We start from the raw sequence: 18,536 nt of genomic DNA, 5'->3' as shown, positions 1-18,536 counted from the left end.
TGTAACTCAGGATCAGTAATGTAATGTATGTACACAGTGACTGCACCAGCAGAATAGTGAGTACAGCTCTGGGGTATGATGCAGTATCAGTACTGTGCACACACAGTGTCAGGCTCTGCTGTCATCTGTGTACATAGTGGATACATTGTGTGATGAATTATAGATCAGCCTGTGGTGTACACTATTGTCCTCTAGTGGCCCCAACAAGAACCATACATGGTGTTTTTTTCCATTCTTATCTCCATAGCAACCTCCCCACATTTTTTTCCGGCTCTTTTTGATGGCGACACCGAGAAGGCGTCACGTGGTGTGCGGTTGCTAGGCGTGACGTTCTGCATACGCAATTTTTAGACGTCGGTTGCTAAAGGGTCGTCACCGTGACGCGACGGCTGCTGTACCCAGGCGAGGCCGCAAGGAGGCGCCGGGGCCGGATAAGAGATTGTCCGGGGAACCCAGAGAAAAGGCCGGGAGCAGGAAAGGGAAGAGCGGGATGTGAGTGCGCGGAGTGTACGGAGTGGAGAGCGGGCCCACCATGAGAAGATGTGCCGGTGAGTGCCGCAGCCTGCCCCCCTCTGGCTGCAGACCTGTTACCTGGAGTTCTCCCCCGGGGGCTGTGCAGGGCCTGGGGGGAGGGGGGCATCTGTGGTGGCACTACATGGCCCAGGTTGTTGTGCGAGTTGTCTGTGACCTAAAAAATTGCCATCAGCGAGTCCATGATGTGACCAGAAATCCCGCAGGGTCAGAGCATTGGTGACAGTGCCACCGTCGCGATATATCACGTCTGCTTGGTGACCGTCAGTAGGGTGGTGGCGTGGAGCTTCATGACATGCTTCGTGGTTTGCGACAGACTAAAAGGACCTTTAGACGTAGGGGTTCCCTCACTCCTCTGCCCCCTTAGTGTTGGGTCCGGTCCATCGTGTTCTCCGAGTGTTGGGTCCGGTCCGCCGCCTGCCCCGGGTGTTGGGTCCGGTCCGCCGCCTGCCCCGGGTGTTGGGTCCGGTCCGCCGCCTGCCCCGGGTGTTGGGTCCGGTCCGCCGCCTGCCCCGGGTGTTGGGTCCGGTCCGCCGCCTGCCCCGGGTGTTGGGTCCGGTCCGCCGCCTGCCCCGGGTGTTGGGTCCGGTCCGCCGCCTGCCCCGGGTGTTGGGTCCGGTCCGCCGCCTGCCCCGGGTGTTGGGTCCGGTCCGCCGCCTGCCCCGGGTGTTGGGTCCGGTCCGCCGCCTGCCCCGGGTGTTGGGTCCGGTCCGCCGCCTGCCCCGGGTGTTGGGTCCGGTCCGCCGCCTGCCCCGGGTGTTGGGTCCGGTCCGCCGCCTGCCCCGGGTGTTGGGTCCGGTCCGCCGCCTGCCCCGGGTGTTGGGTCCGGTCCGCCGCCTGCCCCGGGTGTTGGGTCCGGTCCGCCGCCTGCCCCGGGTGTTGGGTCCGGTCCGCCGCCTGCCCCGGGTGTTGGGTCCGGTGCTCCGAGTGTTGTGTCCAGTCCTCCGTGTGCCCCGAGTGTTGGGTCCGGTTCCCCCGTAGTGTCGGGTTCCTGGGATATGTGGACCTTTATGTGGATGGATTAGGTTGTTTATAGGATCTGTCGTTTGTTGATGTGATGAGAATTTGATTTTCTGTGAACTATTATTTATATTGATTACATGGTGCTGTACATAAGAGGATACATACAAAATACAGATATCACTTACAGTTAACAAACTAATGATAGATTGGTACGGAGGGGAGAGGACCCTGCCCTTGCGGGCTTACATTATACAGGATGATGGGGAAGGAGACTGTAGGTTGACGGTTGCAGGATCTCCGGTGTTGGTGAGGAAATATCTCCGGTAGTGGTGAGGAGGCAGAGGGGTCAGTGCTGTAGGCTTTCCTGAAGAGATGGGTTTTCAGGTTCCGTCAGAAGGATCCAAATGTGGTTGATAGTCGGACGTGTTGGGGCACAGAATTCCAGAGGATGGGGGATATTCGGGAGAAGTCTTGGAGGTGGTTGGATGAGGAGCTGATAAGTGTGGAGGAGAGAAGGAGGTCTTGGGAGGACCTGAGATTGCGTGAGGGAAGATATCGGGAGATTAGTTCAGAGATATATGGAGGAGACAGGTTATGGATGGCTTTGTAGGTCAGTGTTAGTAGTTTGAACTACTTCCTATCTTGTAGGGATCTTTCCCTACTGTCAGGGGATCGGCCGCATTCAGCCATCCTTAGGACACATCCCCGTTACTCTCTGGTGCTGTTCACATGTCCATGTTTATGAGAAGACCTGTCTGTTTCTGATCAGAGCCACAGATAAGTTACATCTTTTCAAATAAACGGGTGTCTGAAAAAAGCTGTCAGCATCCGTGTGTCCTCCGAGCGCTGCCCGTTTGTGGTTAACAAATTGGAGAAATTTGGATTTTTTTTTCCCCCCAGTTTTCTTATGGAAAGAAATGGTTGAAAATCAGATCCGGCACTCTGATGAAAAATGGAGCTAACGTAGAGGAGTTTCTGTTAGTGTACCTATAATTAGCAGTGTTTCTTTTATGTGTGATTATCCCTTCAACCTGCTGTAGATCAGTCGGGGGGCCGGATCCTGAGAGCCCCCCCCCACCGCTTATAAGACTGACGCAGACAGCATGGTGTTACCCTTTAGCTATAAATCTGGGGTAACGTTTAAGTTGATGTTGGCCAGATTAGATGTAGTCATAAGAGAAAAGGAGAAGAGAGAGAACGGTCCAGGAATCGTAATGATGTCACCAGGATTGTAGGCCAGGTCTTAGTCATTGCTGGGTCTGAACTTCTCAGAAAAGAAAAGCTGTGCACGCTACTACACATATGGGATTTTTTTACTTAAATATTTTGACATTGTGGCTGCAGGGTTTTGGTGTAGTCATTTACAGCCCCTACTTGTAGGGTGTGGAGCACTTGCTATAGGGTCATCTGTACGTCTTAGTTTAATGGAGGTTACAGGGGATTAGTCGTTTGGACCTTGTATTGTCCTCTTGGATCCCTGTCTATGAGGAGAGTATTTTGGAGATTTCATGGCTGGATACAGGACAGGACCCCATACACCCAGCCCAGTGTTCAGTGAATATAGAAGACATTAGAGTTTTCCATAAGGTAGAACCTCGGCTCCGAGAGAGGTGAGAAGGGTCAAGTATCTTTTAGGAGATGGCTCAGTCCTATCTATCCCTGCATTGAGGGGACTATGGTCATGGCTGATGCTGGCTGTCTTCATATTTACATGGATCTGTAATGATACGGGAACATGGAGGTTGTCATCAGGTCGGAGTCATCATGGTGCCGTCTGCAGGGATTAGGTTACAGGACATACATTAGTAGCAGATGATTTCACTCAGGTCCATGAGTCGTGTCATTATACGTTCTGCTGATGAGCCATTTCTGGGTTGTATTTGTTTCTGGGAAGTCTGGTAATGCCGGGCAACCACCTCTGTAGGAGCTATAATGGGGAACTTATAGGTCGTAAACCCATGATTTGATTTTGCATTGGGGCTCATGAAGACTTGATGTCGATGGCGCCTCTGTTCTTTCCTTATACACTTCCAGGAGGTCTAATACACCTATAGTAATAACAATTTTTCATAGACACCTACCTCATAACCCATTGAGATCAGCTGCCCACCATAAAAGTGGCCTACACCCTAAATCTAGTTGGCATTACCATTAATATCCTTCTCATCTCTCCTCGTTTTGAATCTCTCCACATTATACACACTCGTGCTCGGTTTGGCAGATCATGCATGTGTTCTCAATAGGAATAGGCGGCTGCCATACTCAACTTATCCCTCATGAGAACAACATGTCGGAGATGTTGGAATCCATCCTATGGATGAGTTGTACACTGCACAGGGGCCTGGAATAAAGTATGAGCGGTGTTACAGTTTAGAGTCTCTCGGGAAATGGTTTTAAGTGGCCGACCCCTAATTTGTTTGTAGATTTTTGGCTGTTTAAAATCATTAGAGCTACCATCAGGGTTTCTATTTTGATGCTCAGCACCAGGACATCAAAATAGCAACTCCGACCGGATGGTCAGACTAACGTCTTGCTATCTCTTCTCCTTCAGCTCTTAGACCAAGAAGATGCCAAGCAAACACATGTGGTGTCATCACCAACCATTGCTGCCAGACACCCATGAAGCTGACCGAACGTCATAGAGGCCTCATCAAAAGCCAGAAGCAACATGAAGCCCGCACACGAGCGGAGCCAGGAATGTCTTCCACCAAAGAAACGGGATCTGGCTCAGAGCACTATAAACATAGAGGAGCAGCCACCTAAGGTGGATAACTCCTCCACTAATGAAAGATCTACCAACGAGACCTCCACCTGGCCCCACGGAGTACTGGTGGCTTCAGGACAAGGACATGGGGTGAGATATGAAGTGGCCGGAGAAAGGGCAGAGTCAGTCACAGTGGATCAGTATGGAAATCTGTACAAACTTGCTGTGCCCCCCACCTTCTCGTCATCAGGCCTCCACCCTGTGGTGAACATGGGGTCCATCCCTCCTTCCTTTAATGTAGCATCACCATTGATCCAACACCCAGGAATTACGTATCCTTCCATCCATTATGCTCCCATCTCTCACACGTCCGTGCAGTTTCTGGGGCCACCTTATGCTGTTCCCTATGCTGTGCCTCCAGGCTTCTTACAACGTGCTGTGATATCTCCACCCGCCACATTGGCTGCTTCTCACGTACCCCATTATGTGCCATATAACTCTGTCATACCTGAGGGGGTGACACCTCCTCCACAGCCCCCATCTCCCCAAACTTTCAGTAAAGTGACCACAGCACAATCTCCCTCTGTTCTCATGGGCGTTGTACCGGTGGATGTCACCAAGGGACGAGTCCCTGTATTTTATCAGCACCCTTCTCAGATGCCAGCAGGGTATCCCGTACATGAAATGCTTCTGGCGTGTCCTCCTAATTCGGCCTCCCCCATCGATAAAGAAACTATGATGGCCTCTACCAACGGGTCCCAGAGAGGATCCGAATGTACCTCCTCCAGAAGAGGGAGCCAGGCGGCCATAGACCAGTACATCCACCATTCTGAAGAAGAGATGGCGAGAGGACAACATGACAATCTGTTGGACTGTGATACATACTCAGGCCGCGCACCACAGAGGACGGAGGTCGCTCTCATGACCCATAGGAGCACTCCAGATACAGACCTAGAAGTCCAGAGAGTTGTAGGAGGAATGGTTTCACAGGAGTATTGCTCGCCGTCTGTTCAGAGAAAAGAGCGGATGAGTCCATTAAATCTATCCAACGACATGAAGCACGATGCGAAGAGAGGACATAGCAATGTTACAAGCCCATCAAGAGTTGATCTCCGGGGAGTGTACGGTGCGCAGCACCCTATTAAATACACAGAGAAAAATGCACTTATTTCAAATGGTGAGGGAACGCACAGTTCTGCCGGGAGACTGTCCTCTGCCGCTCCGCACCATGTCTCTAAACCCCAAGAGAGCAGATCTCCAGAAGTGCACAGTCGAGGCAGAGACTCTCCCACCACGGGTGCTCCGCCACCCCCTCCTCATGCCACTACCTTACCATCACACTTCATGAAAGGGGCCATCATCCAGCTCGCCACCGGTGAACTGAAAAGGGTAGAAGACCTCCAAACCCAGGATTTCGTGCGAAGCGCAGAAGTCAGCGGCGGCCTTAAAATCGATTCCAGCACAGTGGTGGACATCCAGGAGAGTCAGTGGCCGGGATTTGTGACTCTTCATTTCGTAGTGGGGGAGCAACAAAGCAAAGTGTGTCTTGACGTCCCTCCTGAGCACCCGTTTTTTGTGTACGGACAAGGCTGGTCTTCGTGCAGCCCGTCACAGACTGCGCAGCTCTTTGCACTTCCTTGCCACCGGCTTCAAGTGGGAGACGTGTGTATATCCATAAGTTTGCAGAGCATCTCCAAGAACGGTGCGTCACCTACAGACAGCACGCACCAGGCCTTGCCGCATCAGTTTGAGAAAGCAGTGTTACAATCTAGGGAGTGCCCACAGACGCCCGAAAGAGATGGCGATAGGCAAAATCAGCTCCAGAAAGATGGTTTGGCTCAGATTTCCCTGGCCCAGACCTCGTGTTCTCTTCCCACAGCTTCATCGAGCTGGTCAAACCCAGGAGTCCAAAGATATAGCGGACAGAGTTCAGAAGCCCGACCTTCGCCTTCCCGCCATTCCTTCATTCCACAAGAGGTGAAGCTGTCCATCGAGGGCCGCTCGAACGCAGGGAAATAAGTCTCTGCCAACCCTAATTTTGCACAGTTAGAGTACAGGGATAATCATTAACTTTTTGAGACTGGGTCCCTGCTGCCGGAGGAAAAAAAACGGCCCGGGAGGGTAATGTCTACCGCACAGACAGCAAAATGGAGATCTCTTTATTTTCTAGGTTAACCCTATTTTATACGTATATATTGTGCATTTCCATGCATTTATCGCTGGTGTGTTAAGTATAGGAATGTTTTTCGATATCGGAAGTGGAGGGGGGTGACTTATTTTGAGATGAGGATATTTTTTTGGGTAAGAGTCTTCCTGGGATTCGAAGCCTCCATGTCGGAACGGGCACAGTCGACAGGCGGGATGCTTTTCTAGGCGTCGCAAACTTTCGAAACCGGCCGTGATAGTAACTGACATTTCCCGGGCCAGCACCCACGGTCGTCACCCCCCTCAAAAAAACACATCCCGAGTGCAATAAAAGGTATAGAACGGACCCCGGCTCTCCTGCACCTTCTGACCGAAAGCTTTATTCCCCGCAGAGACATCTTATATTCTATATATTGAGCTCAGATCTGGAATATACTTGGCGTGTACCAGTACGCTATTTTGTTTGATGATTTTCCGCACTGCCAAATCTTATTCTAAAAGACCCCCCCAACCCGATCCCACTCTGAACATCACTGGACACTACATCATTTCCTTCTAAGAAGGCCAGACGAGTCACTGGATAAATTAAAGTACACCCCCATCTCTAATAATGATATATATGCTATACTAGGAGCAAAGCAAATATTCAGAAGCAATCCCGACATTCGGGTGCATGTGGTACACCTGGGGTTGGGACTTAATGCACTGCTTAATTTTTACTATTTTTTTTTTCCAACTGTAACACCAATGAAGCATTTTTTTTTTCCGGCCTCAGACCAGTGTTAAATAACAGATCCTTTTATTTTTTTTGTGCAACGCGTCAGTCTCAGAGCAGGGTGGGCCCTTACCCTTTCCCCAGGTTAGGGAGGGAGGTCCGGAGGGCACCACTTTCGATCCCCTTGGGACGCGCGTGTCACCTAATTAACCGATATGCATCCTACAAAGCCTTAGACTTTAGGCCGGTGCTTCTATCTTATTCTGCTACCTGATCTTTACCAGAGCATTAATCTATATTTTGTTGTGCTTTTTTTGTAACTGTTTTAAATAAATCAATTTGTACTGTACATTTGTATTCCAGCTGAGAAGCTTTTTTTTTTTTTTTTTTGTTTCTTTTTTTCTTTATTTTCTGTTACTTGAGTTATAAAAAAAAAAAAAAAAAAATCAACTGTATTTTCGTGCTAAAACACATAACATGTAAGCAATCTATGTACCAATATGCCTATATAAACACATAGCTCTTTTTTTTTTCTCTGGGTGTGTCTTATTTTTTTTGGGAGGTGTCTGCATTAGTGGTTCTGCTAATCCACTATTAAATGGAGAATATTCTTTAGCCAGATAGTCACGAGTGGAATTTAAAAGCTGCATACTGATGGTTTCCTTTTTGGATCTTGGGGTACATAACCTAACATTTCACTGCAGAATTTATACCCTGAATCTCTGCTGCTTCAGTCTCTGCCTTCTCAGTGACATTGTATTAAGCTATGTGCACACGTTGCGGATTAGGCTTAGGAATTTCTGGTGCGGATTCTGCCTCTCCTGGCAGAAAACGCACCTGCGTTTCCGCAGTGTTTTTTTTTGTGTGTTTTTGCTGCAGTTTTTACCCCTATGTTTTTCTATAATGGAATGGGTACAAAAACGCTGCAGATTCACAAAAAAGAAGTGACATGCTACTTATTTTAAACCGCAGCGTTTCCGCAGCGGATTTTCCGCAAAGTTTGCACAACATTTTTTTTTCTCATTGATTTACATTGTACTGTAAATCATTTGCGGATCTGCAGCATTTCTGCACCTCAAAAAACGCTGAGGATCCGCAACGTGTGCACATACCCTTATAGCTGCACTGTGATTGTTTCCTGTTGGTGGTTCCAGTCTCTGCTGCATCAGTGTCTGCATTGTCAGAACTGTATCTTCATCTGTTATATTCACCACCTGCGCTCAAAATTCTGACTCTTACCTCTCTGCAGCCCCTACTGTTTCAGTGTATATACCAAGAACTAAACAGAAATACACCGCCAGTATCCATAGCTACATTATGATGGTTTCCCTTTTGCTACTTGGGATAGACGACCTCCTGCAGTCATGGCCAAAAGTATTAGCACATTTGAAATTGTTCCAGAAAATTATTGTATGTACGTGTTTTGTTATATACGTTTAACTTATTTACTCAAGTATAAGCCAATCAGAGTAAAAGCCGAGGCACCTAATTCTACCACATGAAACAAGATTAGTTTATTGACTTGAGTATAAGCCGGGTATGCATTGTCCCCTCATCCCTGTCCTGCAATGTATGGCTCCCCTGGTCTAGTTGTTTGCATGGCTCGGCGTGTCCTCCTCCTTGTTTGCATGGCTCGGCGTATCCTCCCCCTTGTTTGCATGTCCTCCCCCTTGTTTGCATGGCTCGGCGTGTCCTCCCCCTTGTATGCATGGCTCGGCGTGTCCTCCCCCTTGTATGCATGGCTCGGCGTCCTCTCCCTTGTATGCATGGCTCGGCGTCCTCTCCCTTGTTTGCATGGCTCGGCGTGTCCTCCCCCTTGTTTGCATGGCTCGGCGTGTCCTCCCCCTTGTTTGCATGGCTCGGCGTGTCCTCCCCCTTGTATGCATGGCTCGGCGTGTCCTCCCCCTTGTATGCATGGCTCGGCGTCCTCTCCCTTGTTTGCATGGCTCGGCGTGTCCTCCCCCTTGTATGCATGGCTCGGCGTCCTCTCCCTTGTTTGCATGGCTCGGCGTGTCCTCCCCCTTGTATGCATGGCTCGGCGTGTCCTCCCCCTTGTATGCATGGCTCGGCGTGTCTTCCCCAGTCATACTCGCCCTCCTCACGCGGTTGCTGCACGTCCCTGCATCTCAGTTGCAGCTCTTCCTCTGCGAAGCGGTCATGTGGTACTGCTCATTAAGGCAATGAATATGCGCTCTGCCTATGGGAGTGGAGACTTGTGCATATTCATTACCTTCATGAGTGGTACCACGTGACCACAGATAAAACTGCCATCTTGGGACAATAGAGATGCAGCGACTGCACAAGGGTGAGTATGATGTCTTCACATCCACCAACTCCTGCCACTGCTCTCCCTCTGGCTTTCTGGACAATGACTTGTGTATAAGCTGACGGGGGTGTCATCAGCACAAACAATGTGCTGAAAATCTCAGCTTATACACAAGTATATATGGTATTTTCTATGTGTATTGGTACAAGGAAAAAAAAAAGCAAATTGGACAAAATGCAGCACAAAACCCCTAAAATTTGTCGGATAAAATTATGGGTAAACAACTTTGTTTAAAGCATGTGATGTCTGTTTGAACTCACCTGTGGCAAGTAACAAGTGTGGGCAATATGAAAATCACACCTGAAGCAAGAGAAAATGGGCAAAGATGAATCAATCTTTGCACTGATAGAGGAGAAAAGAACTGAGAACCAAAATTGCTGAAAAATAACAATATCAAGGTTACAAGTCTGTCTCGAGAGATCCTGATGGTTCTTTGTCCATGGTGCGCAATAATCTAAAAGTTTACAACCCGTGGCACTATAGCGGATCCCCGTAGATGGTAGACAAAAATTGATGGAAGATTGCAACATAGGATAGTCCAGATGGTGGATAAGCGGCCCCAATCAAGATCCAAAAAAATTCAAGCTGTCCTGCAGGCTCAGGGTGTGTCAGCACCAACTATCCATTGACATTTGAGTGAAATTAAACATTACGGCAAGAGACCTAGGAGGATCCCACTGCTGACACAGAGACATAGAAAACTGGAGTTTGCCATGAGTAAGTCAAAATCCTTCTGGGAAGGTGTCTTGTTGACTGATGAGACTAAGAGATCTTTTTGGTAAAGCATATTCTACAGGTTTCTGAAAACGTAATCAGGCCTAGAAAGAAAAGAACACTACCTACAGTCAAATATGGTGGAGGTTTAGAGATGTTTTGCTGCCTCTGTGTGCAAGACATCATGAAATCTTTACATTACCAAAGGATTGTGGGTGGCAATGTAGTAACCAGTGTCAGAAAGCTGGGTTTGCATCCTAGGTCTTGGGTCTTCCAGCAGAACAATGTCCCCAGAAATGGATGGAAACAAAGCGCTGGAGAGTTCTGAAGTTGCAGCAATGAGTCTGGATCTAAATCCCATTGATCGCCTGCAGAGAGTTCTTAAAATTGCTGTTTGGTGAAGGCGCCTTCACATATCTGAGACCTGGAGCAGTTTGCAAAAGAAGAGTGGTCTAAAATTCCAGATGAGAGGTGTAAGAAGCTTATTGATGGTTATATGAAGCAAATATTAAGTTGAGGGTGCCAACAATTTTATTATCCTACTTTGGGGGTTTTGAGTGAAATTATGTCCAATTTGGCCTTTATCATTTTTTTGTGTTGTTCCAATACACACAAAGGAAATAAACCTGTGTATAACAAAATATGGGGAATTGCATTCATTTTCCTTAAGTACTTAATTTTCTGGAACAATTTCAAGGGTGACAACTTCTGGCTATGACTAGATGTAGATGCTATTTCCTGCAGATTTTTTAATATCAGGTACTAAACAGTAATCCGCTCTTAGGCTGCAGAACCTCTTTTGTCACTGCAGTCCTTGCTGTTTCAGTGTCTGAAATCTCAGCGCCGTAATGTATAAACTCCTAGCATCTTGACCTTCATTCTGTTTCCTGTAGGATTCTGCATCTCTGCTGCTTCAGTCTCTGCATTCTCAGGACTATTTGATTGCATCTACACTTTGATGGTTCCCTGTTGGCTCGGGCTGCAGCACCTCACATCTTGCTGTAGTCCATGCTGCTTCAGTGTCTGTATTCACAGCAGCAATGACGTCTGATGTTGTACACACCAATAGGCACTGAAGACAAGCGCGTCAAATCTCACTGCAGCCCCTGCTGCTTCATGCAGCTTTTATAGCAAGCAGCACTTGGCATGAGTCCTGTGGTTGCACTAAATCTGCTGTATGTGAATACTTACCCTGACTTTGCGCCATTGAAATATCAATTCCCTGATCTGCCCAGAACACAGAGCATTTCCACCATTCATTTATTTAGTAATAAGCAGGGCTGTGCAGTCGGTAAGCCAAACCTCCGACTACACCAAAATGGCCTCCGATTCCACAGCCCTGATATATATATATATATATACATATATACATATATATATATAAGTATATGGAGAAGTCCAACTCCTCCAAAACGGCCATAAGTATTTGGAGGAGTCGGGACCGATGGCTTACAATCCTCTACGTTTCATGGTGGCCATTAATTTTATTTTTTTCTTATTTTTCACACGTAAAACCTTGGGAGCACCTGATCAAAAACCTGTTTGAGCAATTCTTCACTATGCAACATTTTATAAACATGAAAACCCAACATTGCCGATTCGCTCATCCAAGATACACCCAGAACAGAAAACCACCATGAACCTCGTATTAAAATAATTTATTGGTTCCACATTACACGGGTGCCATACTCTGCCATACACACATAAATAAGACATACTACACACATACAGCACACGTACTGCAGAGCTCAGACACGGCACGACGGCAGCCAGGTGATGTCTGCTTGTGTTCATACCCTGTATCACAGTCTCGGCGCCGCACAGTAGCCTCCATAGATCTGGGTCCTGCACACATCATATAATCGTCCCTTTGTAATATCCACACGACCACTGCAGATACTAAACATTTTCCCCTCCAGCAGCATTGTAATCCTGAGCTATGGACTGCAACATAGACCACCCTAAGATAGCGGAGAGGGGGCTTCTCATTCCTGGAGAGACCCAGCGGCGGTACAGAGAAAAATCTGATTAAAGTATCACATTTTAACAGGACCCCCCCTCCCTCCCAAACCGCTACGGTCAGTGCAGGGTCCCGTTATTCTGATCGTCCAGTGCAATCTTCCCAAGAATCTGCTGTTCCAGCTCATTATTCCCCACCGGAAGATGAAAGAAGTTCATCTCTGCAGCCAACGCAGCCATTGCCGATGGGTCCTGCCCAAATTGCGCTCGGAGCATCATGTCCATCTTTTCCAGACGTCGTTTTAACCGTTTAGCCTCTCGCTCCCGAACGAGTCGGGCTTGACGTTTCTCCGGTGTCTCGTTGGCCCGTTTCACGCGCATGGCCTCGCGATCTCGCTGCAAGCGCCTTGCTCTCTGCTCGTCGGTCTCCTGCATTCTCTGCTGTCTTTTAGCTTCCCTGTCCCTCATGCGTCTCAGCTCTCGTTCATCGGGGGTCTCGCTGTCTCGTCTGCTCTTCTTGGCGGTACGCTCCCGCTCCAGCCTTTGCATTCGGGCCTTCACGGGCTCTTTCTGCCTACGGTTGGCCCACTTGCGCACTGTGGGGGTCTGACTTGACATCATCTTCCTGTAAGCCACACAGTTATTGCACACAAGTAATACTCCAGCAGGGTAAACAGCATTCAAGTCCATACCGCTGGGGCTTTTAGGGTTGTTCTGGTCCCAGCTTTCAGGAGACAAAACCTCTGGCAGCTTTTCACTGAAAAACAAGCAGGACATAACTTTAACTATGAGGAGGTATTTTAAAGGGTAGCTCTGATGCAGCTCACTTCATGAGGTGGGAAGGACCTGGTGACGTCCTGCCGACCAATGCCTGCCAGGCTGCAGTTTGATACCCTACTGTCATGAAGAAGTCCTGGGACATAGTCAGCGCTACTCACAATTTTTTTTCCCCGATAATGTAGATTTCATCCCTTACCTGTTGAAGGTGTCATGGCTGGAGAACTGAGCGCCACATACAGCACAATTGGAAAGCTGATCATCGGAATGGATCAGCAGATGCCGTCCTAAGGATCCCGGGGAGCTGAGGGCACGGCCGCACACCGGACACAGGTAGCTTTTCGTGTTCACCACAGCAGCGGTGTGCTGAAGACGAGAAGATGTAAATTTGTGAATAAATGGAGTCAAGTCTGTTTAGGGGGTGATCAGTCAGGTAGATGTCCATTTTTGGGTGGAGTCAAATACCAGAACGCTGACATTATGGGGTCCCTACTAAGGTAAAGGGGCAGCATGTCATCTACCTGATACACGTGAGTGATCAGCTGCTCGTGGCTCTCGCAGTCCAGCTCACAAATGGGGCAAATAAAAAGAGCAGAATCCAGATTACCGTCAAAAGACTCATGGACCTAATAAAGGAACAAAGCATCAGAACATCACGGTGCACTACATATGACGGATTCAAGTATGTCACCATTCAATTACCCCTCGCGTTACGCCCCTTACCATGGACGCATCTTCCCATTTCCTCATCCTTCTGCTTACGCCTGGTTCTTCTTCCTTCTCAGTGTTGTCTTCTTCGGAGGCCGGAGATGACAGTTCAGTATCCTCATCACTGTCGCCTGGAAAAAGCAGACGTGACGGCATTAAAGGTGATATTATAGGGAAAATTGGTAAATCCTACCACAAAGGAGGGGACTTTAGCTCCCCGTCCTCGCAATATAGAAGCCGGGAGATGAACAGAATGGCTGATGCTTCCCACCTGCCGGGATCGCAGCATTCTAACCAGTATTCATACATCGCTGCAATCGGCGACTACACAAAATTTTTTACCGAGATCACAACAAGTTGTTTGCAAGGAGATGCAGTCAAATATGATCATCTCCCTTTAGTTCTTTAAAGAGAACCTGCCATCACGATTTAACCTGTAAAAGTAAAGGTATGGCCGTGACCCCTGCCTATTTGTATGAGCCTCCTTTAAATTTCGAGCTAGCGCCTGATCTTGATGAGGGCGCCGCTTGGGCACATTCATGTCCCAACGTTCTCCAGCAAAATGGCACCAGAGGCGGCACAATCAGATTAACCTCTGACTGTCTCCAGCAAAATGGCGCAGCTGGCATATACGGTCACCGATGCCATTTTGCTCGACACCCCTGGAGGTAAGCTTAGCACGCGCCGCCTCCTGCGCCATTTTGCTAGAAACATGAATGCGCGCGGGCACAGTTATAAAAAGGAGGCTCATACAAATGTGGAGGGGCAACGGCAGAGCTGAAGACCCTACCCACAATCCCACCCTGATGCACTAAGACACTATTGCACCAAAGCTTCTAACAACAAGAACCAGGCTATGGATTTTTTCACTACAGGTATCCATTAATTCAGTATAACAGGGCCATTATGGCCATACCTTTACTTTAACAGGTTAAATCGTGATGACAGCTTCTCTCTAAAAAGAAGAAGGGTAATTGGTAACCATATGATCGCACATTGCACCCGACTCACTGCTGCTCCGGTCATTCTGCTCCATCTCGGACACCTCCTGCTTTATAATCTCAGTTTTCATCATCGCTTCACAAGCTTGTTGCTCCAATCCTGCAAACATGTTCTCCCCTAAAGAGGGAAAAAAGGGACAAAAAAACCATTACACTCCTCCCAAGGGTCCCAAGATAAGCACTACATGCAGCTTTGCCTAAGGAGTCTGTCGGCACAATATGACTGTTCAAACCAAGCACAGGTGATCGGCGCACCCATTCCAGGAGTAATTTTGTGTCTACAGCTCCCATGCAGACCAATGCGTCTCCTATTCCTACTTGTCCCCCCCCCACCCAAATTTGGATAGGAGGGCACTCACAATGTACTTTATTTGGAGTTGTCTGTTTCCTCCGGGACATCTTATGAGAACTGGCTACATTCACGCTGTCCTCCTACACAGAGCACCTCTGAAATTTGAGGGGAAAAAAGATAAAAGGGTTAAAGCAGGTACAAAAGGAGGAAAATATAATGCAGAATATGTGCAAAAACGAGGCCGAGGGGGAAGGGCTGGATTTACGTAATGTTCACTCCCATGATTCAGGCCGCATAGCCGCAGCCTTGCAGGGTCAGTCCTCCTGGTAAGCCCCCCAAGCTAAAGACACGTTCTAGAGACCAGCGGGGGTCCCGGCTATCACCTTACTACTAAGTCTGACACCAACACCTAGCATTTGTGGCATCTGCCATACAGCCAGAAGCAGTGTAACAGCCGCGATCACAGCCGCTCTGATCACAGGTGTCAGATGCCACCGCCAGTCAACCGTGAGAACGGCACTCAAGAAGGACGGGGTGCGGATGACGTGGAGCTGGGCTCCAGAGCAGATCGGTAATGTTATGATCTATACAGTAGTGTAGAAAATATTATATGACCCTCTAGGAGACTAAAAAAGTTGAATACAACACATGGAATATATTTGTCTAAAAAGAAAAAAAAAAAGTCACAATATTTATCCAGTAAGGTGAGCGCCAAAATTAGAATAAAAAAAATGGCAGATTTGCGGTTTAATGGTCACTCCACTCCCCCCCCCCCAAAAAAAAATGAATAATAATTTATCAGAACGTAGTATGGACCTCAAAATGGTCATAAAAGACACGCCAGCTCGTGACGCAGATAACGAGCCCAGGATACAGTATGACCCCCAAAATAAAAACAAGTAATCACTTTCAGAAGGCGAGGAGTAAATAACGAAAAGTGGGGAGGGGCCCCTGGGACTGCAAGGGCCCCATCGCCCCGGAGCTGGGGTCACAACAGAGCAGGCCCCCCATCGCCCTGGAGCAGGGCCCCCCCAATATCGTCCCGTAGCAGGGCGCCCAACAGAGCAGGCCCCCCATCGCCCCGATGCAGGGCCCCCCCCAATATCGTCCCGTAGCAGGGCGCCCAACAGAGCAGGCCCCCCATCGCCCCGATGCAGGGCCCCCCCCCCAATATCGTCCCGGAGCAGGGCGCCCAACAGAGCAGGCCCCCCATCGCCCCGATGCAGGGCCCCCCCCAATATCGTCCCGTAGCAGGGCGCCCAACAGAGCAGGCCCCCCATCGCCCCGATGCAGGGCCCCCCCCCCAATATCGTCCCGGAGCAGGGCGCCCAACAGAGCAGGCCCCCCATCGCCCCGATGCAGGGCCCCCCCAATATCGTCCCGGAGCAGGGTGCCCAACAGAGCAGGCCCCCCATCGCCCCGGTGCAGGGCCCCCCCAATATCGTCCCGGAGCAGGGAACCCCCCCCCCCAACGCCCCGGAGCAGGGAACCCCCCCCCCAACGCCCCGGAGCAGGGCGCCCCCCCAACGCCCCGGAGCAGGGAACCCCCCCCCCCAACGCCCCGGAGCAGGGAACCCCCCCCCCCCAACGCCCCGGAGCAGGGAACCCCCCCCCCCAACGCCCCGGAGCAGGGAGCCCCCCATTACCCTGGAGCAGGGAGCCCCCCATTACCCTGGAGCAGGGCTCTCCCCATCGCAGGACCACCCATTACCCCGGAGCAGCGCTTGCACTGAATGGATGAGGAGTGCAGCTGGGCATGGCATTATCACATTCCATGCAGGTCTGGTATGTATGGAGCATGCCTGGTGCAGGGCTGCACGGTCAGCAGGGGGCGCCCCGCCATCTGCATGTCTCCCCGGCCCCGCTGCAGTGATTACAGCGGTACATCCCGGGGGGTGTTTACCCGGCAGTGAGCTCCGGTGCACGGCCACCGCCTGTACTCACATGCATGAGCCCCGGTGCCCGGGCGTGTCCCGGCTCCTCCAGACACACGGTGAGTGCGGCCGCATCTGCTGGAGGGAGCGAGGCCCTCTGATGACGTCATACGGTCATGTGACCAGGCAGAGGGGGATGATGGCGCTTCAGCCATTGTATACAATCAGTCTCATGTCATTGGGCCCCTCACCTCGGTATTTACAGTAAAAGCCCCCACAAATGCCAGTAATAGTGTAATAGAGCCCCCCATGACGGCCCTTCCCTCTGTGTATGGGGACAGCGCTGTCATGGTGGCGCAGACATGATACATGCCCCCCCATAACAAGTCTGCTACATAACGAGGTGTCTCGAGTCCTGTCAGCCATTGCTGTGTGCCCCCCATATGTATGCCCCCTTCCCAGTGTGTCCGGCGCTCTTCATCCTACCTGGCGACATTCACACGACGCGTCAAGCAGAAAATCGCTTCAGAAAATGCTCCGTCTATCTGCCTTTTTTTTTCACTAAAGTTTTCTGTGAAAAAAAATGTCTTTTTAGCCATTTTTCTAAACCCTATAAACAGTGAATAAAATGTGAGGTGAAAACACCTCAAAAAGGCTTGAAAAAAAAAAAAAAAAACACTCCGCCATCTTTGTGACTTTTTTGGGGGGCCTCCCATTGACGTCTTGTGTTATAAAGTCCGGATAGCTGAGGACCCCTGACGGGCAGTCGGGTCACCTCTTTTAGGGAATGTGCACACGTCAGGATTTCTTGCAGAAATTTTCCTGACAAAAAACAGACATTTCTGCCCGAAATCCGCATGCGTTTTTGACGCTTTTTTAACGCATTTTTGGTGCGTTTTTTCCCAAATGCATAGAATAGCGGGAAAAACGCAGAAAATCCGCAAAATTAATGAACATGCTGCTTTTTTTACCGCATCATGTGCACAAAACATGCAGAATGCATTCTAAATGATAGGATGCATAATGTATGTGTTTTTAATGAGTTTTTATAGCGTTTTTACCGCAAAAAAATCGTAAAAAAACCTGAACGTGTGCACATAGCCTTAGTCACTTGACCTTTTTTTTGGAAACCTGAAGCCATTAAAAGACAGAACACAGGAGCGACAGAGGGGGATTTACAATAGGGGGAGACGCATAAGCCCCCGGTCACACGCTCAGTATTTGGTCAGTATTTTACATCAGTATCTGTAAGACAAAACCAGCCATTTCACTACACAATACTTATACTAGGCACGAAGAAAACAAGATATCAGTTAATACAAAATGTATTTATTGATATAAATTAATATTGATTTATTAATTTATATCAAATTTACATAAATTTAATTTATTTATTAAATCAATTACATTAATAACAATCTTTATTTATATATATTATATATTTATTTATATATATATTATATATATATATATATATATATATATATATATATATATATAAATTAAATTTATTTATTAAATCAATTACACTAAATTTGTATTGAGTATATTTATATTAATTAATATATTAATATTAAACTTAAGTTATTCAATTAATTATAAGAAACAACCCCTTACCAACAGAAATGTTAAAAAAAAAAAAGATAAGGGGTCTTGAAAAATGGTGACACAAATCCAAAATATATTTTATTAAAAAAAAAAATAGATTTTTTTTAATGCTAAAATATGATATAGCCAAGTTTGGCATCGCCGTAATCGCAATGACCAGCAAAATCATATTTAACGGGGCAGTTTTAATAGACGCCGTTAAAATCAAAAATGAACATT

At 48.4% G+C, this 18,536-nt stretch overlaps 2 protein-coding genes across 2 annotated transcripts; one reads left to right on the top strand and one right to left on the bottom strand.

Moving 5' to 3' along the window:
• Positions 1-404: 404 nt before the first annotated feature.
• Positions 405-7,591, top strand: ATXN1L (ataxin 1 like). The gene is made up of 2 exons (XM_069739119.1): positions 405-548; positions 4,046-7,591. The coding sequence occupies exon 2, from the start codon at positions 4,163-4,165 to the stop codon at positions 6,215-6,217; it is 2,055 nt and encodes a 684-aa protein (XP_069595220.1). The 5' UTR covers positions 405-548; positions 4,046-4,162; the 3' UTR covers positions 6,218-7,591.
• Positions 7,592-11,741: 4,150 nt separating this feature from the next.
• On the bottom strand, positions 11,742-16,877 carry ZNF821 (zinc finger protein 821). Its single transcript, XM_069739118.1, has 7 exons — positions 16,780-16,877; positions 14,903-14,990; positions 14,554-14,661; positions 13,558-13,673; positions 13,356-13,460; positions 13,034-13,200; positions 11,742-12,814 (listed from the first exon to the last, which is right to left on the bottom strand). The coding sequence occupies exons 2-7, from the start codon at positions 14,940-14,942 to the stop codon at positions 12,178-12,180; spliced, it is 1,173 nt and encodes a 390-aa protein (XP_069595219.1). The 5' UTR covers positions 14,943-14,990; positions 16,780-16,877; the 3' UTR covers positions 11,742-12,177.
• Positions 16,878-18,536: the final 1,659 nt, after the last annotated feature.

Source organism: Ranitomeya imitator, chromosome 9 (genome assembly GCF_032444005.1).
Source record: "Ranitomeya imitator isolate aRanImi1 chromosome 9, aRanImi1.pri, whole genome shotgun sequence".
Taxonomy (NCBI): domain Eukaryota; kingdom Metazoa; phylum Chordata; class Amphibia; order Anura; family Dendrobatidae; genus Ranitomeya; species Ranitomeya imitator.
Note: the sequence above shows the minus strand (reverse complement) of the source record. Positions and strands in the feature narration are given on the sequence as shown.